Source organism: Leucoraja erinacea, chromosome 6 (genome assembly GCF_028641065.1).
Source record: "Leucoraja erinacea ecotype New England chromosome 6, Leri_hhj_1, whole genome shotgun sequence".
NCBI classification, from domain to species: Eukaryota; Metazoa; Chordata; class Chondrichthyes; order Rajiformes; family Rajidae; genus Leucoraja; species Leucoraja erinaceus.
Genome location: NC_073382.1, coordinates 14,174,160 through 14,195,317, shown reverse-complemented (window position 1 = coordinate 14,195,317; position 21,158 = coordinate 14,174,160). Strand labels below are relative to the sequence as shown.

General features: G+C 42.0%; 1 protein-coding gene across 2 annotated transcripts in view; it reads right to left on the bottom strand.

Annotated features, from left to right (window-relative positions):
* tmtc4 (transmembrane O-mannosyltransferase targeting cadherins 4) overlaps window positions 1–21,158 on the bottom strand; it is a 42,100-nt gene that overhangs the window by 15,750 nt on the left and 5,192 nt on the right. For both annotated transcript variants that reach the window (XM_055636652.1, XM_055636653.1), the window contains exons 3-8: window positions 17,716–17,831; window positions 8,220–8,436; window positions 7,145–7,232; window positions 6,811–6,908; window positions 6,593–6,685; window positions 2,815–2,976 (exon numbers count right to left, since the gene is read on the bottom strand). In XM_055636652.1, coding sequence (XP_055492627.1) covers window positions 2,815–2,976; window positions 6,593–6,685; window positions 6,811–6,908; window positions 7,145–7,232; window positions 8,220–8,436; window positions 17,716–17,831 — 774 coding nt within the window. The remainder of the gene's footprint in view (window positions 1–2,814; window positions 2,977–6,592; window positions 6,686–6,810; window positions 6,909–7,144; window positions 7,233–8,219; window positions 8,437–17,715; window positions 17,832–21,158) is intronic.

Genomic DNA, 21,158 nt, shown 5'->3' with positions numbered 1-21,158 from the left:
GGTGAATTCTGGAACGAGTGGCACAATCTTCAACTTTTTCAGATTTTTCAGGTTAAGGTTAGGAAACCCTTCCCTTCATAGAGAGTGGTGGGAGTTTTAGACTCTCTTCTGCAAATAACTACTTTAGGTCAATTGTTTATCATTAGCACACGACTGAGATTTTTGACAACAAAGATTTTAAGTAATTTGAGGGAAAAGGCAGGTCCACCAAGTCCTCATTACTCACAAAGGAGAGGGGCACAGACTTTCTGTGGATAAGAAAGAAATATGGATGTGCTAAGGCCGCTGTCAATAACACTAAGGCTACATTGACATATGGGGTCAACCCTTCATGGATATAACAACTTTGACATAGCTTTCAAGTTCACAAAAATGACCACTCTTATTCCTAACCTGGGATCTGGCCACCTACCCAACCGACGTTCCTGATTCCCAGTGTTCCCAAACAAGACTCTGGCCCGGCTGTATACCCATCATTGATATTTCATACTTGTCAACATGTAATCAAATTTAATCCATCTCATAGCAAACAGGATTCCCTGACTCTAAAGGGGAATGCTCGAGAGGAACTGACAATATTTACCAATAATCCTAGTGGTACACAGCCAACCTCACAAGCGTGCAGATTTGCAGATAGTAATGAGGACGGTGTACATTGAATTTGTTGTTGATCATAACCTTACTAAATGGCTGGATTTGGCTAAGGGCTGAATGATTACCTCTTCTTCATATAAAAGTAACACTAAATAAAAAAATAATCATACACTATCATACATCGCAAACTAAGCAATTATTTACTAAGTGATGGCTCTCAGTACATTCTGTTTTATGTATTCCATGCTGTTGCAAGCAGCTTCAAGGAGTGAGATCTTTCCTTTCCCATTCAACGCCATCATCTTCAGCCCCTTGTTACCAATCAAGTCCCAGCCTTTATTGTTCTCTCCACCCCTCTCTCCCCAACTTGACTCCATCCACTAATCCAACCCTCCTCACCTACTCCACATCCACTCCACCTTTTCAGTCCAGAGGAAAGGTCTCCTCCCAAAATGTTGACTGCCCAATTCCATTCATAACTACAACATCCCTACACTATCCACACACGATCAAACCCAGCTTTTCCCAACGTTCAATCGTGTAAATGTTCCAGGTAATCTCCTCTGCACCCACTCAAAGGGCATGACCCCATTAAAAAAAGGTCAATTGAAAATGTTCCATTGAAATGGAAATAGACTCCAGCTGAGCACCAACCAGTTATATATACAGACACCTCGCGTTTTATCTGAAATCTACTATCTAAATGGCATCAAGTTGGGAAAAGGGGAAGTACAACGGGATCTGGGGGTCCTTGTACATCAGTCTATAAAAGTAAGCATGCAGGTACTGCAGGCAGTGAAGAAAGCGAATGGCATGTTGGCCTTTATAACAAGAGGAATCGAATATAGGAGCAAAGAGATCCTTCTGCAGTTGTACAGAGCCCTAGTGAGACCACACCTGGAGTATTGTGTACAGTTTTGGTCACCTAATTTGAGGAAGGACATTCTTGCTAATGAGAGAGTGCAGCGTAGGTTTACAAGGTTAATTGCCAGGATGGCGGGACTGTCATATGCTGAGAGAATGGAGCAGCAGGGCTTGTACACTCTAGAGTTTAGAATGATGAGAGGGGATCTCATTGAAACATATAAGATTGTTAAGGGTTTGGACACGCTAGAGGCAGGAAACATGTTCCTGATGTTGGGGGCGTCCAGAACAAGGGGCCGCAGTTTAAGAATAAGGAGTAAGCGGAGACAAGGAAACACTTTTTCTCACAGAGAGTGGTGAGTCTGTGGAATTCTCTGCCTCAGAGGGCGGTGGAGGCGGGTTCTCTGGATGCTTTCAAGAGAGAGCTAGATAGGGCTTTTAAAAATAGGGGATATGGGGAGAAGGCAGGAACGGGTTACTGATTGGGGATGATCAGCCATGATCACATTGAATGGCGGTGCTGGCTCGAAGGCCTACACCTGCACCTACTGTCTGTTGTCTACTGTCTATTGTTTTACGCATGATTAATTTACGCACTTGTCTAATTATTACCAAAGTTTAATTTACCCAATCCTATTTTCGGAATAACTCACTCAAATATATGTCTGGCAAACTTACACATCAGCTTTCAAAGTTATCTTGCAAATTCAGTTTTGCTAAACAGAAACAAAGTAAAAATGATTGCCTGCAGCTGTTAGGTTGTATGTTTAAATGTATCTGCCTTTGGGATATATTATCCTAATTTACACCAGTTATTTTCCTCAGTTTTATGCTCCGACAGTTAGCATGATGCATTTCAGGTAAAGCATTGTACAGATGAAAGGGAAAGCTTTATAATGTTGTATGATGTGATTTGCACTCATTCATTTTGATTGGCACCATAGTTGCGTGCGGCGTTTGGAATATATTTGATTTGCGTGCTTTTTGATTTACGTAATTTTTTAAGCCCATAACTCATGAAAACACAAGTTGCCTGCAATGCACAATTCCCCACTTCAAAATGGACAATTGGACATAACAGCCGGAAACTTAATGCATACTTTGTTAAGGAAACATACACTTTAAAATTCATAATCTGTAAAAATGGATAATATCTGGATATAGAGATGGTAGAAACGAACAGAAGGTTATGCTGATGGGAAAATTTGATGAGGATTGAGAGGAGCATTGTGGAGCATGATGTGCAGCACAGATATATTCACAACATAAATAGCATCTTAAAATGTAAAGGTCTTGCTAGCTTTGGATTACAGTAATGTTGACCGCTTCATTTTTAAAATGAGTTTGCAAGCTTACTCGCACAATGGAGCTGTCTGCAAATGACGCCGGGTTATCAACCTCAGTGAACAGTGGAGGGCCCGTACCCATGATCCTCCAGCGACCGTACAGCAGTGCCGCTCCGCCAGAAGACACCAGGAGAACCCGGGTACAAAATCCTCTTTTCCAGCTTAGACTTCTCTGTGAAGCAAATGGACACAAAATTAAAGGAACTGGTGCAGATAAACAATTCAAAACATCCTAAAATTGCCTATTTGCTAAATAAACACGACCTATATCAACTTTATTTTTTTGACAAAAGCAATTTGCTGTAAATGACTTACACAGATAGTTCTAAACTGAAGCAGCCATTCACCCCATGCTGATGTTTCTATACCAACCATATCCAATCCTTTGCCATCTCCCCTTTCACCAACACCTCGTGTATTCGTCCAGCTTCCCCTTCAACTCATCCCTACTCTTTACCTTCACTCCTCCCTGTGGGAGCCAATTCCCCAATTTTCCAATCCTTGCTCTGGAATTTCCTACTGATGCCCTCCACTTTTACAAAGCACCTCCATGCACAGGTTACCCAAGTCACTGGTCTTACAAATCTGCTCACATGCATTAATTTATTTAACCTAACCAAACTAAATTCCATAAAACACATAAAATATAAGTGACATGGAAAGGATTTGGGATGTGCAAAGATTGGGGGGGGAGAGGGAGAGATAGGGGAGTCAGTCTACCACATGACAGAAAGGGGAGGAGTTGTACAGTTTGATAACCACAGGGAAGAAGGATCTCCTGTGGCTTTCTGTACTGCATCTTGGAGGAACCAGTCTGTTGTTGAAGGTACTCCTCAGGTTGACCAGTGTGTCATGGAGGGGGTGAGCTGTATTGTCCAAGATGCTCCACAGTTTGAGGCAATACTGTGGAGCATCTCCCTCCAAGACCACCTCCCCTCCAAGACCACCTCCCATGAATCCAACCGCCCCCAAGACAGAACCAGCTTCCTGATGAGTTTGCTGATTCTATTGGCGTCCGCAGCTTTGGCCCTGCTGCCCCATCACACAACAGCGAAGATGATGGCACTGGCTACCACATCTGGTAGAACATCTGCACATTGGTAGAGCATCTGCTGCAGACGTTGAAGGAACGGAGCCTTCTCCAAAAGTACAGTTGGTCCTGTCCATTCTTGTACAGGGCCACAGCGTTCCTGGACCAGTCCAGGTACACTCCAAGGTACTTTGGATTAGATTTGTACAATCTAATTTAAGAGGAGAATCGTGGGGCAATATGGCCAACTCCTTCTCCGAAGTCTTGTCTGCTTTTATTTCCAGTGGAAATATGGACGGATGAATAGTCTGAACTGTGTTCATCAACTATCAGGTAATACAAAAGGCCCCAGATTAAAGACGCAGACATCTGGCATGTGTGGCAAGGCTTGTGTGCTATAATGGGCTACAAAATGAGTTGGAGAATCATTGTCAACAATGCATCTCTCCCAGACTAGCCAGACAATGTATGATCAGTGAAATGATGTTTCTTGCCCAGTCAGGCTCAGGTGCACCTGAACCCAGATTGGCCTTTTTGTGAGTGAACCCATGGAAAACGACTGGACTGGATAGAGTCCCTCAGAACCTGTGTGGACCAGCTGGCAGAAGTATTCACAAACACCTTTAACCTCTGCCTACTCCAGACTGAGGGTCCCACCTGATTTGAGAAGACTATTATGAGCCCGGTGCCAAAGAACACCAAGGTAACGTGTCTTAATGACTATCACCTGGTGGCTCTGATATCAACCATTGTGAAGAGCTACAAGAGACTAATCATGGGGCACTCCAGCCACACAGACAGCCATGATTCACTGCAAGTCGTCTACATCACAACAGGTCCATGACAGCCACCATCTCCCTAGCCATATATTAATCCCTGGAACATATGGAATACAAGGACACCTGCGTTAGATTCCTATTTATTGACTGTGTCTCTGTCTTCAACACCATAATTCCAACCAATTTTTATCACCATTCTCTGCCTCAGAAGGCAGTGGAGGCCAATTCTCTGGATGTTTTCAAGAGAGATAGAGCTCTTAAAGAAAGTGGGGTACTGATTGTGGATGATCATCCATGATCATAATGAATGACAGTGCTTGCTCGAAGGGCCAAATGGCCTACTCCTGCACCTATTATCTATTGAACCTAGGACTCAGCACCATTGTCTGCAACTGGATCCTGCAGCTGGCCCAGACGGAGTTCCTGGCCGTGTCAGTAGCTGTGCGGACCAGCTAGTGGGAGTATTTGCGAACATCTTTAATCTCTCCACACCCCGTTCTGAGGCATCCACCTGCTTCAAGAAGACCACCATTACCCCAGTCCCAAAGAAAAGCAAGGCCTAAATGACTACCGTCCAGTGGCCTTGACATCCACCATCATGAAATGTTTTGGGAGGCTAGTTATGGAATGCATTAACTCCAGTCTACCCAGCGGCCATGATCCACTGCAGTTCGCCTACCGCCACAACAGGACCACGGATTAATCCATCGTCCTAGCCCTACACTCATCCCTAGAACAACTGGATAAGAGAGACACCTACGTCGGACTCCTATTCATAGACAACAGCTCTGCCTTTAATACCATTACCTCCATCCAAGCTGATCACCAACTTAGCGGGACTTGGTGTCAACACTCATCTCTGCAACTGGATCCTCGACTTCCTGACCAACAGACCCCAATCAGTGAGGATAGGGAACAAATCAAACTCCACGATAATCCTCAACACGTTGCCTCCACCAGGATGGGTTCTCAGCCCCCTTCTTTACTCCTTGTACACTCACGACTGTGTAGCCATGTACAAATTTAATTCCATTTTCAAGTTTGCAGACAACACCACCATTGTGGGCAAGATATCAAATACTGATGAGACGGAGTACAGGAAGGAGATTGAGAACCTCGTGACCTGGTGTCAAGACAACAAGCTTTCTCTCAATGTCAGCAAGACAAAGGAGATAGTGGTCGACTTCAGGAAGTGAAGCAGTACACGTACCCCAGTTTGCATTGATGTTGCCGAAGTAGAGATAGTTGAAAAATTCAAATTCCTAGGAGTCAATATCACCAACATCTTCTCGTGGACCACTCATATAGAAGCAATGACCGAGAAAGCACAGCAACTCGCCTCTACTTCCTTAGAAGACTTTGGAAGTTTGGCATGTACCCTACAACTCTCACCAACCTCTACAGATGCATCATAGAAAGCATTTTATCGGAACAACTCCATCCAAGACCGCAAGAATTTGCAGCGAATTGTGGACGCAGCCCAGACCATCACACAAACTAACCTCCCTTCCACTGACTTCATCTACCTCACGCTGCCTCAACAAGGCTAGCAGCATAATCAAGGACGAGTCGCACCCAGGCCACTCCCTCTTCTTCCCGCTCCCATCAGGCAAAAGGAATAGAAATGTGAAAACACACGCCACCAGATTCGGGGATAGTTTCTTCCCAGCTGTTATCAGGCAACTGAATCATCTGACTACAACCAGAGAGCAATGCTGAATCTGCCTCTTTGATGATCCTCGGACTATCCTTGATCGGACTTTGCTGGCTTTACCTTGCACTAAACATTATCATGTATCTATATACTGTAAATGAATCGATTATAATCATGTATTGGCTTTCTGCTGACTGGTTAGCACGCAACAAAAAGCTTTTCACTGTACCTCGGTACGCTTGACAATAAATTAAACTGAACTAACGTATATTGGGTATCTTGAATAGATTACAATAGGTGCTATATAAAAAGAATCAAGTCCTACCTCAGGTGTTTTGTCTTTTCCTAACAGAGTCACACCTAGCTGCAAGATATCCATTTTGCAGACTACAAGTGCATCAAACACTATGTTCACACCCTGTGAATGCAGAAAAAGAATGGCACAAGGAAACCTAATGTTAATTAAACCCGAACAATAGCACAGATATCATATCAGCAAAAGCGGAACGACTGTTTACCACTATAAGCAACATATTTTCTCACCAGCACTGTGATACCCTGCTCCTTGCAAAGCATTGCAACTGCACATAACAACAAGCTGGCAAAGATCCAATGAAGGGAAAACTCTGCAGCCACATCATCTGGAATAAAATAAAATGCATTAATTGGCCGTAATTCAGATTTTACAACTACCACAGCATGAAACATTCCTGTTTGTTGCAACATTCATGTGCCACCCACTCTTGCTCTCCGTCTCAATCCCATGTCTTTCATGCCCAGATTACCAAGTCTACTTCACTCGTTTAGAAGTACACAGTGACCTCCAGTGTGTGGCACATGCATTTTACAAATAAATCCACAAAACAATTCTACCTACATTTTCTGAAGGCTTTACAGTAGCTGATGAAGGACAATAGAAAGAACAGAGCACAGAGCAGGTCTGCTCTGCCAACAATCCCAGCAACCTAGAGGAGACAAATCAAAGAGATGAATGAGTTCCGCTCTTGCCAATGTAAGGTGATCAATGTGGTGTGCGCCATCTTGTCAGGCTTTCCATCGTCCACTCTCCGTAACCTTCAACTTATCACAAGATCTGCTGCCCATGTCCGAATACCCACGATGTCTATTCACCATCTGCTCACTGATCTTCACTGGCTCCCTGTGTAGCAATGTCTCCATTTCAAAATACTTACTCTACATTTAAATCCCTCAATGCCTGGTACTTCCCGATCTCTGCTATCTCTTCCACTCAAACAAATCTCCATCAAATGTAATCCCATCCATTTCTGATCTCCTTAACCTCTCCCTCACTCGCAACTGTTCTTTGACTACCTATAATCTAGGATCTTAATAGATGCATGTATAGGAATGGTTCAGTCGGATATGGATCAAATGCAGGCAAATGGGACAAGCTTAGCTGGAACATCTTGGTCGGCATGAACGACTTGGGCTAAAAGGGCCTGTTTCCATGCTGCATCATTCTATGCCTGGAATTTCTCTCCAAACACTTCTCCTGTTCTCTATAGTTCTCCTTAAATTTATCCCTCCATAAACAAGCATGAATCCATTACCTGTACACTTCATAATGAAGCTCCACATTGTTTTCATAATTTTTCTAATAAAGCATCTTGGGACAACTAAAGAAGATAAATTGAAAACTGCCTTTCTTAATAAAAGAAACACAGGTTGTACTTTAATTGAATGTAAGAAACAAAGTGTTGGAGGAACTCAGTGGGTCAGGTAGCATCTCTGGAGGGAATGGCCAGATAACCTTTCGGGTCAGAACCTTCTTCAGACTTCCATTAGATGACCTGATTGCTAACCTGAAATATAAAACGTGCAGTACCAGTGATAGACCCAAACACTACCGAGTGAGCGATTTAAACTAATGTGACCCTACCTGCCTCACACTTATAAGCAATTTTAAACATGCTTTGAAATGACAGACTTACACTTTCAGTGTGTACTGGATGGATAGCAAAGAGCATGGCAGCGAGAAAGGATGCTTTTGGTGCCTTATTGAGCAGCTGTCCTTGCCCATCATGTACGAGACCACCCAGAAGTACAGAGAACACATCCAGTGTCATGACAGAAATCATACTGTGCAATGCGATGTTGACTACATGGAATCCAATCGGGTGTAATCCTCCAGCCACAAGGTAGTTCAACCTAAGAAAGAAGAAAATATGACACGTATAAAATTTAGGCACATCAAACTACACTGTATGTTAGGATGCGCTGATGTATAGTTACATTATACTCTTCAACTCTTCATTTATATGAAGATAACGTACAAAATAAGAGTAAGAGAGACTCATCGACCCTTTGTGTCTGCCAAGTCATTCTTCAAAATCATGGCTAATCTTCTACTGCAATGCAGTCTTTCTTATTCCCACATTTGTCGATTCCCTTACTATCTAGAAATCTGTTCATCTATTTTGATTAACTCAATGACGGAGAGTCCACAGTAATCTGGGGTAGAGAATTCCAAAGATTCACCAGTTTCTGAATGAAGAACTTTCTACTCATCTAGTGTAAAATGGCATGTACCTTGTTTTGAGATTGTGACCCCAGATTTCAAACTCAATGTAGTGGGACACTCTCCCAGCATGCAGCCCGTCACCCCCATCAGAATTTTGTAAGTGTCAAAGACATCACCTCTTATTCTTAACTTAGATAGTATAGGCCGAGCCTACTCGAACTCTCCTGTTATTCTACCAGTTGAAACTACACAGGCATGCAACCAAAGTTATTGACCTAATCTTGCTGAGACTTGTGCCAATTCGGGCACTCCAAGCCGTGGAGTGTATTCGACCGACCTGACGTCGGAGTTTGGATCATCCCGACGAGAGGGCCTGTACATCGGGCCGTCCGTAGCGGCGACTACGGAGGGTTCATGGCCCCGACCACGGGTGAACAAAGGAGGAGGACTGGCTGAACTTTGTGCCTTCCACCACAGTGAAGAATGCTGTGGTGGATGTTTGTGTTAAATCTTATTGTGTATTGTGTGTTCTTTTTAAGTGTATCGCTGCTGGCAAATTCATTTCACGAATAAAATTGACTTTGACTGTGAGAACCACGCACTTGGTATATCTTAAAAAGCCCTGGGTATTGAATAAACAGACACTGAAGTGAAGTGGTACACATACCCCATACATTGACAGCACTGAGATAAAGATGGTTGAAAGCTTTAAGTTCCTAGGAGTAAATATCGCCCGCAACTTGTCCTGGACCAGCTATATTGAAGTAATGGCCAAGAAAGTGCACCAATGTCTCTACCTCCTTAGAAAAGTTAAGAAGTTCGGCTTCTCACAAACTTCTACAGGTGCGCTGTAAAAAGCATTTTATCGGGATGCATCACAGCATGGTTTGGGAACAGCTCCATCCAACACAGCAAAAAATTGCAGAGAATTGTGGACACAGCTCAGACCATCAGGCAAACTAAACTCCCTTCCATTGACTCCATCTGCACTTCACACTGCCTCAGCAAGGCCACCAGCATAATCGAGGATGAGTCTCACCCTGGTCACTCCCTCTTCTCCCCTCTTCCATCAGGCAAGAGATACGGAAGTGTGAAAATGCATACCTCCAGATTCAGTGAGAGTTTCTTTCCAGTTATTAACAGGCAACTGAACCATCCTATCAACAAATAGAAAGCGGTCCTGACATGCCATCTACCTCATTGGAGACCTTCGGACAATCAGTAATCGTACTTTACTGGGCTTTATTTTGCACAAAATGTTATTCCCTTTATAACCATATAACAATTACAGCACGGAAACAGGCCACCTCGGCCCTACAAGTCCGTGCCGAACAACTTTTTTTTCCCCTTAGTCCCACCTGCCTGCACTCATACCATAACCCTCCATTCCCTTCTCATCCATATGCCTATCCAATTTATTTTTAAATGATACCAATGAACCTGCCTCCACCACCTCCACTGGAAGCTCATTCCACACCGCTACCATTCTCTGAGTAAAGAAGTTCCCCCTCATATTACCCCTAAACTTCTGTCCCTTAAATCTGAAGTCATGTCCTCTTGTTTGAATCTTCCCTATTCTCAAAGGGAAAAGCTTGTCCACGTCAACTCTGTCTATCCCTCTCATCATTTTAAAGACCTCTATCAAGTCCCCCCTTAACCTTCTGCGCTCCAGAGAATAAAGACCTAACTTATTCAACCTATCTCTGTAACTTAGTTGTTGAAACCCAGGCAACATTCTAGTAAATCTCCTCTGTACTCTCTCTATTTTGTTGACATCCTTCCTATAATTGGGCGACCAAAATTGTACACCATACTCCAGATTTGGTCTCACCAATGCCTTGTACAATTTTAACATTACATCCCAGCTTCTATACTCAATGCTCTGATTTATAAAGGCTAGCATACCAAAAGCTTTCTTTACCACCCTATCTATATGAGATTCCACCTTCAAGGAACTATGCACGGTTATACCCAGATCCCTCTGTTCAACTGTATTCTTCAATTCCCTACCATTTACCATGTACGTCCTATTTTGATTTGTCCTGCCAAGGTGTAGCACCTCACATTTATCAGCATTAAACTCCATCTGCCATCTTTCAGCCTATTTTTCCAAATGGCCTAAATCACTCTGTAGACTTTGGAAATCCTCTTCATTATCCACATCACCCCCTATCTTGGTATCATCTGCATACTTACTAATCCAATTTACCACACCTTCATCCAGATCATTGATGTACATGACAAACAACAAAGGACCCAACACAGATCCCTGAGGCACCCCACTAGTCACCTGCCTCCAACCCGACAAACAGCCATCCACCATTACCCTCTGGCTTCTCCCATTCAGCCACTGTTGAATCCATCTTGCTATTCCTGCATTTATACCCAGCAGTTGAACCTTCTTAACCAACCTTCCATGAGGAACCTTGTCAAAGGCCTTACTAAAGTCCATATATACAACATCCACTGCTTTACCCTCGTCAATTTCCCTAGTAACCTCTTCAAAAAACGTAAGAAGATTAGTCAAACATGACCTTCCAGGCACAAATCCATGTTGACTGTTCCTAATCAGACCCTGTTTATCTAGATGCTTATATATATTATCTCTAAGTATCTTTTCCATTAATTTGCCCACCAATGAAGTCAAACTAACAGGTCTATAATTGCTAGGTTTACTCTTAGAACCCTTTTTAAACAATGGAACAACATGCGCAGTACGCCAATCCTCGGGGACTATTCCCGTTTTTAATGACATTTGAAATATTTCTGTCATAGCCCCGGCTATTTCTACACTAACTTCCCTCAATGTCCTAGGGAATATCCTGTCAGGACCTGGAGACTTATCCACTTTTATATTTTTCAAAAGTGTTAGTACTTCTTTTACTTTGAACCTCATAGTATCCATAGCTACTCTACTAGTTTCCCTTACCTCACATAATTCAATATCCTTCTCCTTGGTGAATACCGAAGAAAAAAAATTGTTCAATATCTCCCCCATCTCTTTTGGCTCTGCAGATAAATGTCCACTCTGTCTCTCCAATTGACCAATTTTATCCCTCGTTATCCTTTTGCTATTAATATAGCTGTAGAAATCCTTTGGATTTACTTTCACCTTACTTGCCAAAGCAACCTCATATCTTCTTTTAGCTTTTCTAATTTCTTTCTTAAGATTCTTTTTACATTCCTTATACTCCTCAAGCACCTCATTTACTTCATGCTGCCTATAATTATTGTAGACCTCCCTCTTTTTCCGAACAAGATGTCCAATTTCCCTTGAAAACCAGGGCTCTTTCCAATTTTTACTGTTTCCTTTCAACCGAACAGGAACATAAAGATACTGTACTCTTAAAATTTCCCCTTTAAATGTCCTCCATTTCTCTTCTACATCTTTCCCATAAAACAAAATGTCCCAGTTCACTCCTTTTAAATCATCTCGCATCTCATCAAAGTTAGCCTTTCTCCAATCAAAAATCAACCCTATGTCCAGTTCTGACCCTCTCCATAATTATATTGAAACTAATGGTATTGTGATCACTGGACCCGAAGTGCTCCCCAACGCATAGCTCCGCCACCTGTCCCGTCTCATTTCCTAACAGGAGGTCCAGCACTGCCCCTCCTCTAGTAGGTACCTCTATGTATTGCTGCAAAAAACTATCCTGCACACATTTTACAAACTCCAACCCATCCAGCCCATTTACAGAATGTGTTTCCCAGTATGTGTGGAAAGTTGAAATCTCCCACAATCACTACCTTGTACTTACTACTAATATCTGCTATCTCCTTACATATTTGCTCTTCCAATTCTCGTTCCCCGTTTGGCGGTCTATAATATACCCCTATAAGTGTTGCTACACCTTTCCCACTTCTCAATTCCACCCAAATAGCCTCCCTAGATGAGCCCTCCAATCTATCCTGCCAAAGCACTGCTGTAATATCTTCCCTGACTAGCAATGCAACACCTCCACCTCTTGCCCCTCCAATTCTATCACACCTGAAGCAACAAAATCCTGGAATATTTAGTTTCCAATCACAGCCCTCCTGCAACCACGTTTCACTGATCGCCACAACAGCATACTTCCAGGTGTCTATCCAGGCTCTAAGCTCATCCACCTTTCTTACAATGCTCCTAGCATTAAAATATGCACATTTAAGAAACCCCCCGTCTCTTATTCTCTGTTTATTTCCTGTTTATCCTGTGCAAACACTATGGACGGATTGATTGTATTCTTGCAGTCTTTCCACTCACTAGATAACACGCAACTTCATAAGAGAGCTTTTGTCTCTTTTTCTTCTTTTCTTTGGCCTATTTCTTAACTTTTTCCCCTAACTCTTTGCTCAATGGGTCTTTCTTTTCGATCACTTTCACAATATCACAACTTTCTCTCACTTTCTTTACTTTCTTTATTTCTCTCTTTTTAAAGCTTAAAAAATGAAGTGGTACAATAAATGTAACAAGATATATTTGGCTTGTACTTTTGTAATGTAATGTACTTCTAATAAATAAATTTATATTTAAAAAAAAAGCTTTAAACTGCTCCGCACACGTGACAATAATAATAGACCAAACTAAAGTCATATACTCCGCACACAAAAGTGTTTAACCACATTGATTTGATGTAGTAACGTTTTTTCCTGATGTTTTAGCCATTCTCCAAATTAGCAAACTGGCCTTAGAGATAAAGAACATCAGGCAATTTTCTACATTTTTACATGAGAGCCTGGGAATATTCTGTAATAAATCAAGTTCACATTTATTGTCACATGCACCAATTAAGTTACAGTGATATTTGAGTTACCATACTAACGTCATACTCATAGAAAAATAATAAAGTAACTAATCCTTTATCCACACAATTAACCAGCATGTGGTACCTACCACGCAAATGACCTTTCTAATCCACTCTGCACTGAGGATTTGAGCACATTATTAAGCACACAGGCTGATCCCCCTTATCATTGCAAATAATTACTTTTCTTAGTGTAGTAGCTGAGATTAGCTACCAATAATGAAACAACTATACATTATAGTGGGAAATAATTTCAACAAAAACAAATTATTCAAATGATTTGTTTGCAAGCAGCAACCTACTTTTGCTCTTCAAAAGGTCATTTTGTAAAATATAACTTGGTTGGAGCAATGTGTGTGAAAACTGCCTGTTGTAATAACCTAAATAAGGTTTAGAAGTACACAGTTAAGGATGATAAATACTAAGATTGAGCACTTCTACACCCATCCACCATCTGAAGATATATTCATCCCCTCCGCCATCAGCACACAGTGGTTGCAGAGTGGATCATTTACCAAATTCCCTACAGTTACTCACCTAGGCCAGTCTGAAAGCACCCCCCCAAAGCCATGCTGTCTATCACTAAGGACAAGAGCATTGGGTGCTTCCTGGAGGTTCTCTTCCAAGTCATGCACCACCCTGATTTATATATATATACTAGACCAAGTGCAGACCCGTTGGGTCCGTTCCCCCAACGTGCGGTTGTGGGGGGGGGGGGGGGGGGAGGCGGCATGCAGCGTCACACACACTAACTAACTATCCACCCCCCCCCCCCCCCCCCCCCCCCCCGCTCTCTGTCATTTTTCATCGACGGGAAAAATCCTCGGCACACATGCGGCGGAGGGGGGCTCTGAGCGAGGTGACCAAAAATGGCGGCCGTAGGTGACGGCGTTCTTTCGGAAATCGCAACACAGAAGGCCAAAAGTGGTCAAGAACAGAGATTTAGTAATATATAGATAGATATAACTCCAGTCTTTCATTGTCACTGGGTCTCAATCCTGGAACACCCTCCAACAGTACTCTTGGAATAACTACTTCCACTTGCTTCTCAGGCAGTCCCTCGAGATTGAGTTTGATTTGTTTCCACCAATTTTGTGGGTTATGATGTGGCCATTGTGGGAACCGCAGACTTTCTCAGAGCTTGGGCAGGAGGATCCTGGTGGGGCGGATATGTAGGTAGTTTATAAAGGGGATGCACCCCTTGTATCATTTTCGCTGGGCGTGTCTGTGCTCCCGATGCATGGAAAGGAAGTCTTAAGTACTTTCCTGAAAACTTCTCTACTTTGAGCGATCATGGGCCAGGCATTCCTTCTCCAGAAATGGTTCAAAAGGGTGGCTCACCATTATCTCCTCAAGAGCCATTAGATATGGGCAATAAATATGGGTCTTGCTAGTGACAACCAAATACCAAAACTGATTAAAAACACTGACACTCATAATGCTGCCTAGACACAAAGTCTAGAGCAACAAACCCACATTATAATAGAAGGTAGAATTCCATCCTTCATCCTATATGTTAAGTGTTTAGAACGGCAGCAGCTGAATATTTTATTCCACTTATTAACTTCAGCTACGCTGTGGTCAAGAGAACAAAATTTACCACAGGAGTTCAACATTAAGCCATATATAATGCACTTTTAGTATTCAATCTGAGGAAACAAATTTACAATTGCTTTAACCATGTGGATTCATACTGGAAATACTGAGCAGTGAGTGGCATATGCTGTGGTGCTGTCCTGATAACTTCCAAATACTGAACATGAATAAAAACTATTCATGTAAAAAGTACAGTTCAAAAAGACTGCAGAATACGCTTGAAAAAAGGTTCACAATTCACAAGGGAACTATTGGCATACGAGTCCGGTCACTGCTTTATTTCGGACAAACAGTTTACTATGGATGACGGGCCTTCACAACAAGATAACAAGATCATGAAGGACCCCTATTACCCCAGCAACGGACTGTTCCAGCTGCTACGGTCAGGAAAGCAGCTCTGCTGTCACGCAGAAAAACAGAGAGGATGAGACGGAGTTTCTTCCCACAGGCCATCAGGACTGTAAACTCTGATCTCACCAGGGTGTACATACTGTTGTGTCTTCTTTTTTAATGTAAATACTGGTTCTGTTCTGTTCTGTTCTGGTATGTTGCTTTGCACAATCCCGCAAGCATCGCCACTTTCATTTCACTGTACATCTTGTATGTGTATGTGGCATATAAAGTTGACTTGATGAGGAAACATGGTATAAGGGTCAATCAAGAATTGATCAAATGCCACACCAATGAACAATATGAAGGACAGAAGGTAATGGATATCATTGTTGTATTCAAATAAGTCATTGATCGGTCAAACTATAGGTGCTTTTAAAAATCATATTATCGGAGGGAAAATCCCCAAACTGCAGATAAAATCAAATAAAAGAAAATGCTGGAAACTCTCAGCAAGTAAGGGAGCATCTGTGGAAGGAGAAACAGTTAATGTTTTAGGTCCAAGATCAAGGGACTTGAACATGAAACAGTGTTAATGTTTCTATTTCCATTGCTGCCTGTAGAGTGTTTATAGCATTTTCTGTTTATATTTATATTCAAAGTAGATTAGTACACATCCGTTAACCCAGGAGACTACAATTGGAATAGTTTAGGTGATCTACAAATAGAATCATTTAAATGATTTCTAATAGTGGCAAGAATACTTCTAGTACAAGTAGAAGGTGAATTCAAAACTCTGATTTACAAAACAAAAGGCATAAAGTACTCGAACAACTCGGCGGATCAGGCAGCATCTCTGTAGAACATGGATGCGTTATGTTTCGGGTCAGGAGCCTTCATCAGTCTGAAGAAGGGTCCAAACCAAAAACGTCACCTATCCAAGTTCTCCAGTGATTCTGCATGAAGTGCTGAGTTACTCCAGCACTGTGTCTTTTTTTTTTAAACCTGAATAAACATACAGTATTTGGTTATGTTATGTATATCATTTGTGTTGTAATTTGCAGAGACAAACTGTTAAATAAGGGACAAAGGGGACTTGGGAAGACGGTTTCTATAAAACTTACAACCGCCCTGATACTTTCTGTGGGCTCTCAAATAGCACCTTGCTAACATCAACAGTCTAAAACATTGTGGTGATCTATATAGGGGACATGGGTGCAGTCAGGCTCTTCAACCAGTGGCATAAGACAATCCTTACTGAGTGATGCAAGAATATAAATGTGCCCTCTGTTGTGTGTTAAATATGCAGTCTGTTAACATCTGTGTATTAAACTTCACTTCTACAACAAAATGCATAGTTGTTACCATATTACGCTTTTATGTCATGCAGCTGAGAATGCAAACTGGCAAATGTAGGTTTGGATAAGTACCAAATCATGTGTGGAAAATGTAATAAAAATAGTGAAACATGGGATTAATAAAAGCTGGCAAATTTAAAAGATTTTTTTTAATGCTCCAAGAACAAATGGAATCTGAATGAATGAAACTATACACTTGAGATAATTAAATTTTCTGGGCTGGTAAACTTGATTCAGTCTCATCACACCGTTAAAAATTCAACTAAATACACCAGCCCACGCATTCACTGCTTAATCTATCAGTGAAACATCAGAATGGCCCACTGGTGCAACAAAGCTCTTGGACGAGCAATACAACCTGGATTCCAACTGATGAAGGGTCTTTGAACTGAAAAGCTAAAGGTCTGTTCTTCCACAGATGCTACCTGACCTGCTAAGTACTTCCTGCATTTTCTGTTTTATTTCAGATTTCCCGCATCTGCGGTTTAAATTTGCATTTATTGACGGATTCCTGAACCTGATTCCTGTTTAACTGAGCATATGCCAGTTCCAGAGTTAGATTTCTGATCACTTCAATGGTTCTTTTATTATTATGTGTATCAGGTACCATGTAATTCATTTTTTGCACACAGATCAGTAAGATTATTGCTATACATAAGGACAATCCCCCGTTAAATACCAAATTCAGAACAATGGCAAGTGCAGAGTGCATACTTTATCCCAACAATATAATTCATGCCAAGGTATTAATTTCCAACACACATATCTACAAAGCCAAAAAGATATCTCATCAAAATCGAGTTGCCCGATAGAAAGGAATAGATCACAGATTGCAGGTACAAGGGGAATTATACAAATGGACCATGCCCCTTCACCCAATAACACAGAGACTTACCTGAATGTAAGCACCGTAAGTGGTCGGTAGGATTTGTGACTGGTATTGCTAATGAGATTAGTTCCCCAGAAGTCATGTTCCCAGAGATGGCCAAGTGAGGTTTCTGGTCTAAGGTCCTGACACGGGAAAGAAATGTCAAAAAATGATCAACATATCACTTACCCTTTCTTATAAAGACACTGTGTTATTTTGTGTAGGAAAGATCGGGTCGAGACCCTTCTTCAGACCCGATATGTCACCCATTCCTTCTCTCCAGAAATGAAGCCCTGTCCCGCTGAGTTAGTCTGAAGAAGGGTTTCGACCCGAAACGTTGCCTCTCTCCTTCGCTCCATAGATGCTGCTGCACCCGCTGAGTTTCCCCAGCATTTTTGTGTACCTCCGCTGAGTTAGAAAATAGACAATAGACAATAGGTGCAGGAGTATGCCATTCGGCTCTTCAAGCCAGCACCGCCATTCACTGTGATCATGGCTGATCATCCATAATCAGTACCCCGTTCCTGCCTTCTCCCTATATCCCTTGACTCCGCTATCTTTAAGAGCTCTAACTATTTCTCGCTTGAAAAGATCCTGAGAATTGGCCTCCACTGCCTTCTGAGGCATTTTATGTCTGTCTTCGATTTAAACCAGCATCTACAGTTCTTTCCTACACATTTTGTCTGCTCCACTGCAAATCTTCTCAAGGTATGTCTACTTTGAAGAAGTCCTCCTCCTCTCTCCGATGAGAGTTCAGCAACATCCTTTCTCACTGCCCCCCCCCCCCCCCCCCCTCTGTGATTCCGCTATATTATTTTGTTAGGCCAAACCCTTGGCAATCCTTTTCTCTTTAACTTCATCCAGCATAGCTACACTTCCTGTCTCCATTGTTTGCCAATTCCAGCATTTTAGTGAGCTGATTTAAATCCCTCCACCACTGGTATCCATAACTTTAAAGGCTTTGCAGGAATATCTTTTGAAATCTAACCAGAGCCACTGCAATTGGTCTCCTGAAGAAAGAAAGAAAGAAAGTAAGACGAATTGTAAAATATAAGTAGGCTCTTTTTCATTAAGCCCTAAGGAAAGACACAAAAGTGCTGGAGTAACTCAGCAGGTGAGGCAACAACCCGGGAGAACATGGACAGGTGATGTTTTGAGCCGGGACCCTTCTTCAGATCAGTGGATGCTACCTGACCTGCTGAATTAATCTGGCATATGTGTCTTTCTCTGGTATAAGACAGCATCTGCAGTTCCTTGTTATTATAAGCCCCAAGGAACAGCGATTTGTGAGCTCTGCAGCTGTCATCAAAAGAGCATCTTAAACTTAAATATCATCTTCACCATAGAAAGAGGTCCCAAAGAACACTACGACAAATGGCACAAAATAACACAAGGACAAATTAGTCCACCCAATCAATGAGAAAGGGTAGGGAGAATGTAGGAAAGAAGTTGCTGTGGGTTATGGAGAAAATACCAGAGCTCAGAGCCAGAGCAGAGAGAACCATATTCCATAAGCAATTTCTAGAAAGATGGAAACAAAATAGAAAAATTGAATAAAAAAAGGTCTGCTTCACGAGGAGAGAAATATTGAGGAATATATCCTGTCTATTTTCAGCTATGAGAAGAATTATTTTCTTTGATATGAGAATTAAAACAAAAACAGATTTTTTATAGAATAAATTGTAACATTCTACTAAATATCACTGTAAAGAGTTACAATAGTGCTGATGCATAAAGCATAGAAAATTAAAATGCTGTATCTCAAACAGTGTTTTGGCCTTTATTTCCAAAAGGAAAAAGAAGAAAAGCAGAATTTGAAACAAACAATAAAGAATAGTGAGAACAGTCAAGTAGCATCTCGTAGAATCATAGAGGACTGTAGCACCAAACAGGCCCTTCGGCCTATCATGTCCTGCTGGTCATCAACAACCTAGCTCTATTAATCTCATCTACAGTACTTCATTTATAGTCTTTTATGCCTTGGCAATTCAAATGTTCATCCAGATACTTCTTAAATACTATTCCCTGGATGCTTTCGAGAGCTAGATAGGGCTCTTAAAAATAGCGGAGTCAGGGGATATGGGGAGAAGGCAGGAACGGGGTACTGATTGGGGATGATCAGCCAAGATCACATTGAATGGTGGTGCTGGCTCGAAGGGCCGAATGGCCTACTCCTGCACCTATTGTCTATTTATTAGTCTCTGCCTCCATTACCTTCAGCCTGTGTGCTCTAGTTTCCAGTCACCCTCTGGATGACAAGGTTCCTCCTCGGATCCCCTCCAAATCCTTTACACTATACCCTAAAATATCCCCTTCTTTTTTGAGACACTTCTGCTATGAGAACAATTTTCTACTATCCACCTTATCCTGGAGTATCCATTTTCTCCTCAACACCGAACGATTCCACACAACATTCTGTGAATCTTCTCTGCACATTCTCATCCTTTCTATACCGTGGCAAATGTAATTGTGCACAGGACTCCAACATTGTAAAACCAGCGTTTTATAAAGTCCCCTTTCTTATATTCTATTTTCTGGGTGATAAAGGCAAATATCTCACGCTCATATGCCTTCTTCACAACGTTATCTACCTGTGTTGATACCTTTGGGGTCCTTGAACTTGCACATTAAGACCACTCTATTCAATACCCTGGGGCCCCACCATTCATTGTGTACATTCTACCCTTGTAGGTGCTTCCAAAATACATCACTTTACATTTACCAGGATTCAATTCCATCTCCCATAGCTCTGCCTATTTTACCAACACATCCTGTAACCTATGACTACTTTCCTCACTAACAATCAAAGGGACTGCCAGGCCAAGGAAGACCTCCACAGCTGATGACGGAAGAATTCTCTCTCGAATAAAGAAAAATCCCCAAACACATGTCCGGCAGATCAGAAACACCCTTCAGGAGTCAGGTGTTGACTTGTCAATGACCACTGTCCGCAGAAGACGTCATGAACAGAAATACAGAGGCTACACTGCAAGATGCAAACCACTGGTTAGCCGCAGAAATAAGATGGCCAGGTTACAGTTTGCCAAGAACTACTTAAAATATCTACCACAGTTCTGGATAAAAGGTCTTGTGGACAGATGAGATGAAGATAAATAAATGATGGGTCCATGTCCCAAGCATTATGGAGGGCACTGTAAGTGGGACTTATACGAGAAGGATGAGTTGTACCTGAACTGGAGGGAAACCAATATCCATGCAGGGAGGTTTGCTGGAGTTAATTAGGATGGTTTAGTCTAGAGTAGTAAAAAGGTGGGAACCAGTTTAGCAAGTAAAACAACTGATGAGGAGGTAGAAATCATGACGAACAAGTCTGAAAGGTAGGACAGGCAGGGACAAGTTAATGAACACGGTGAGACTAATGGGCTGAAGTGTGTTTATTTCAATGAAAACACTATTATAGGTAATGCTGATAAACTTAGAACCTGAATCAGTGCATGGAACCTTAAAAT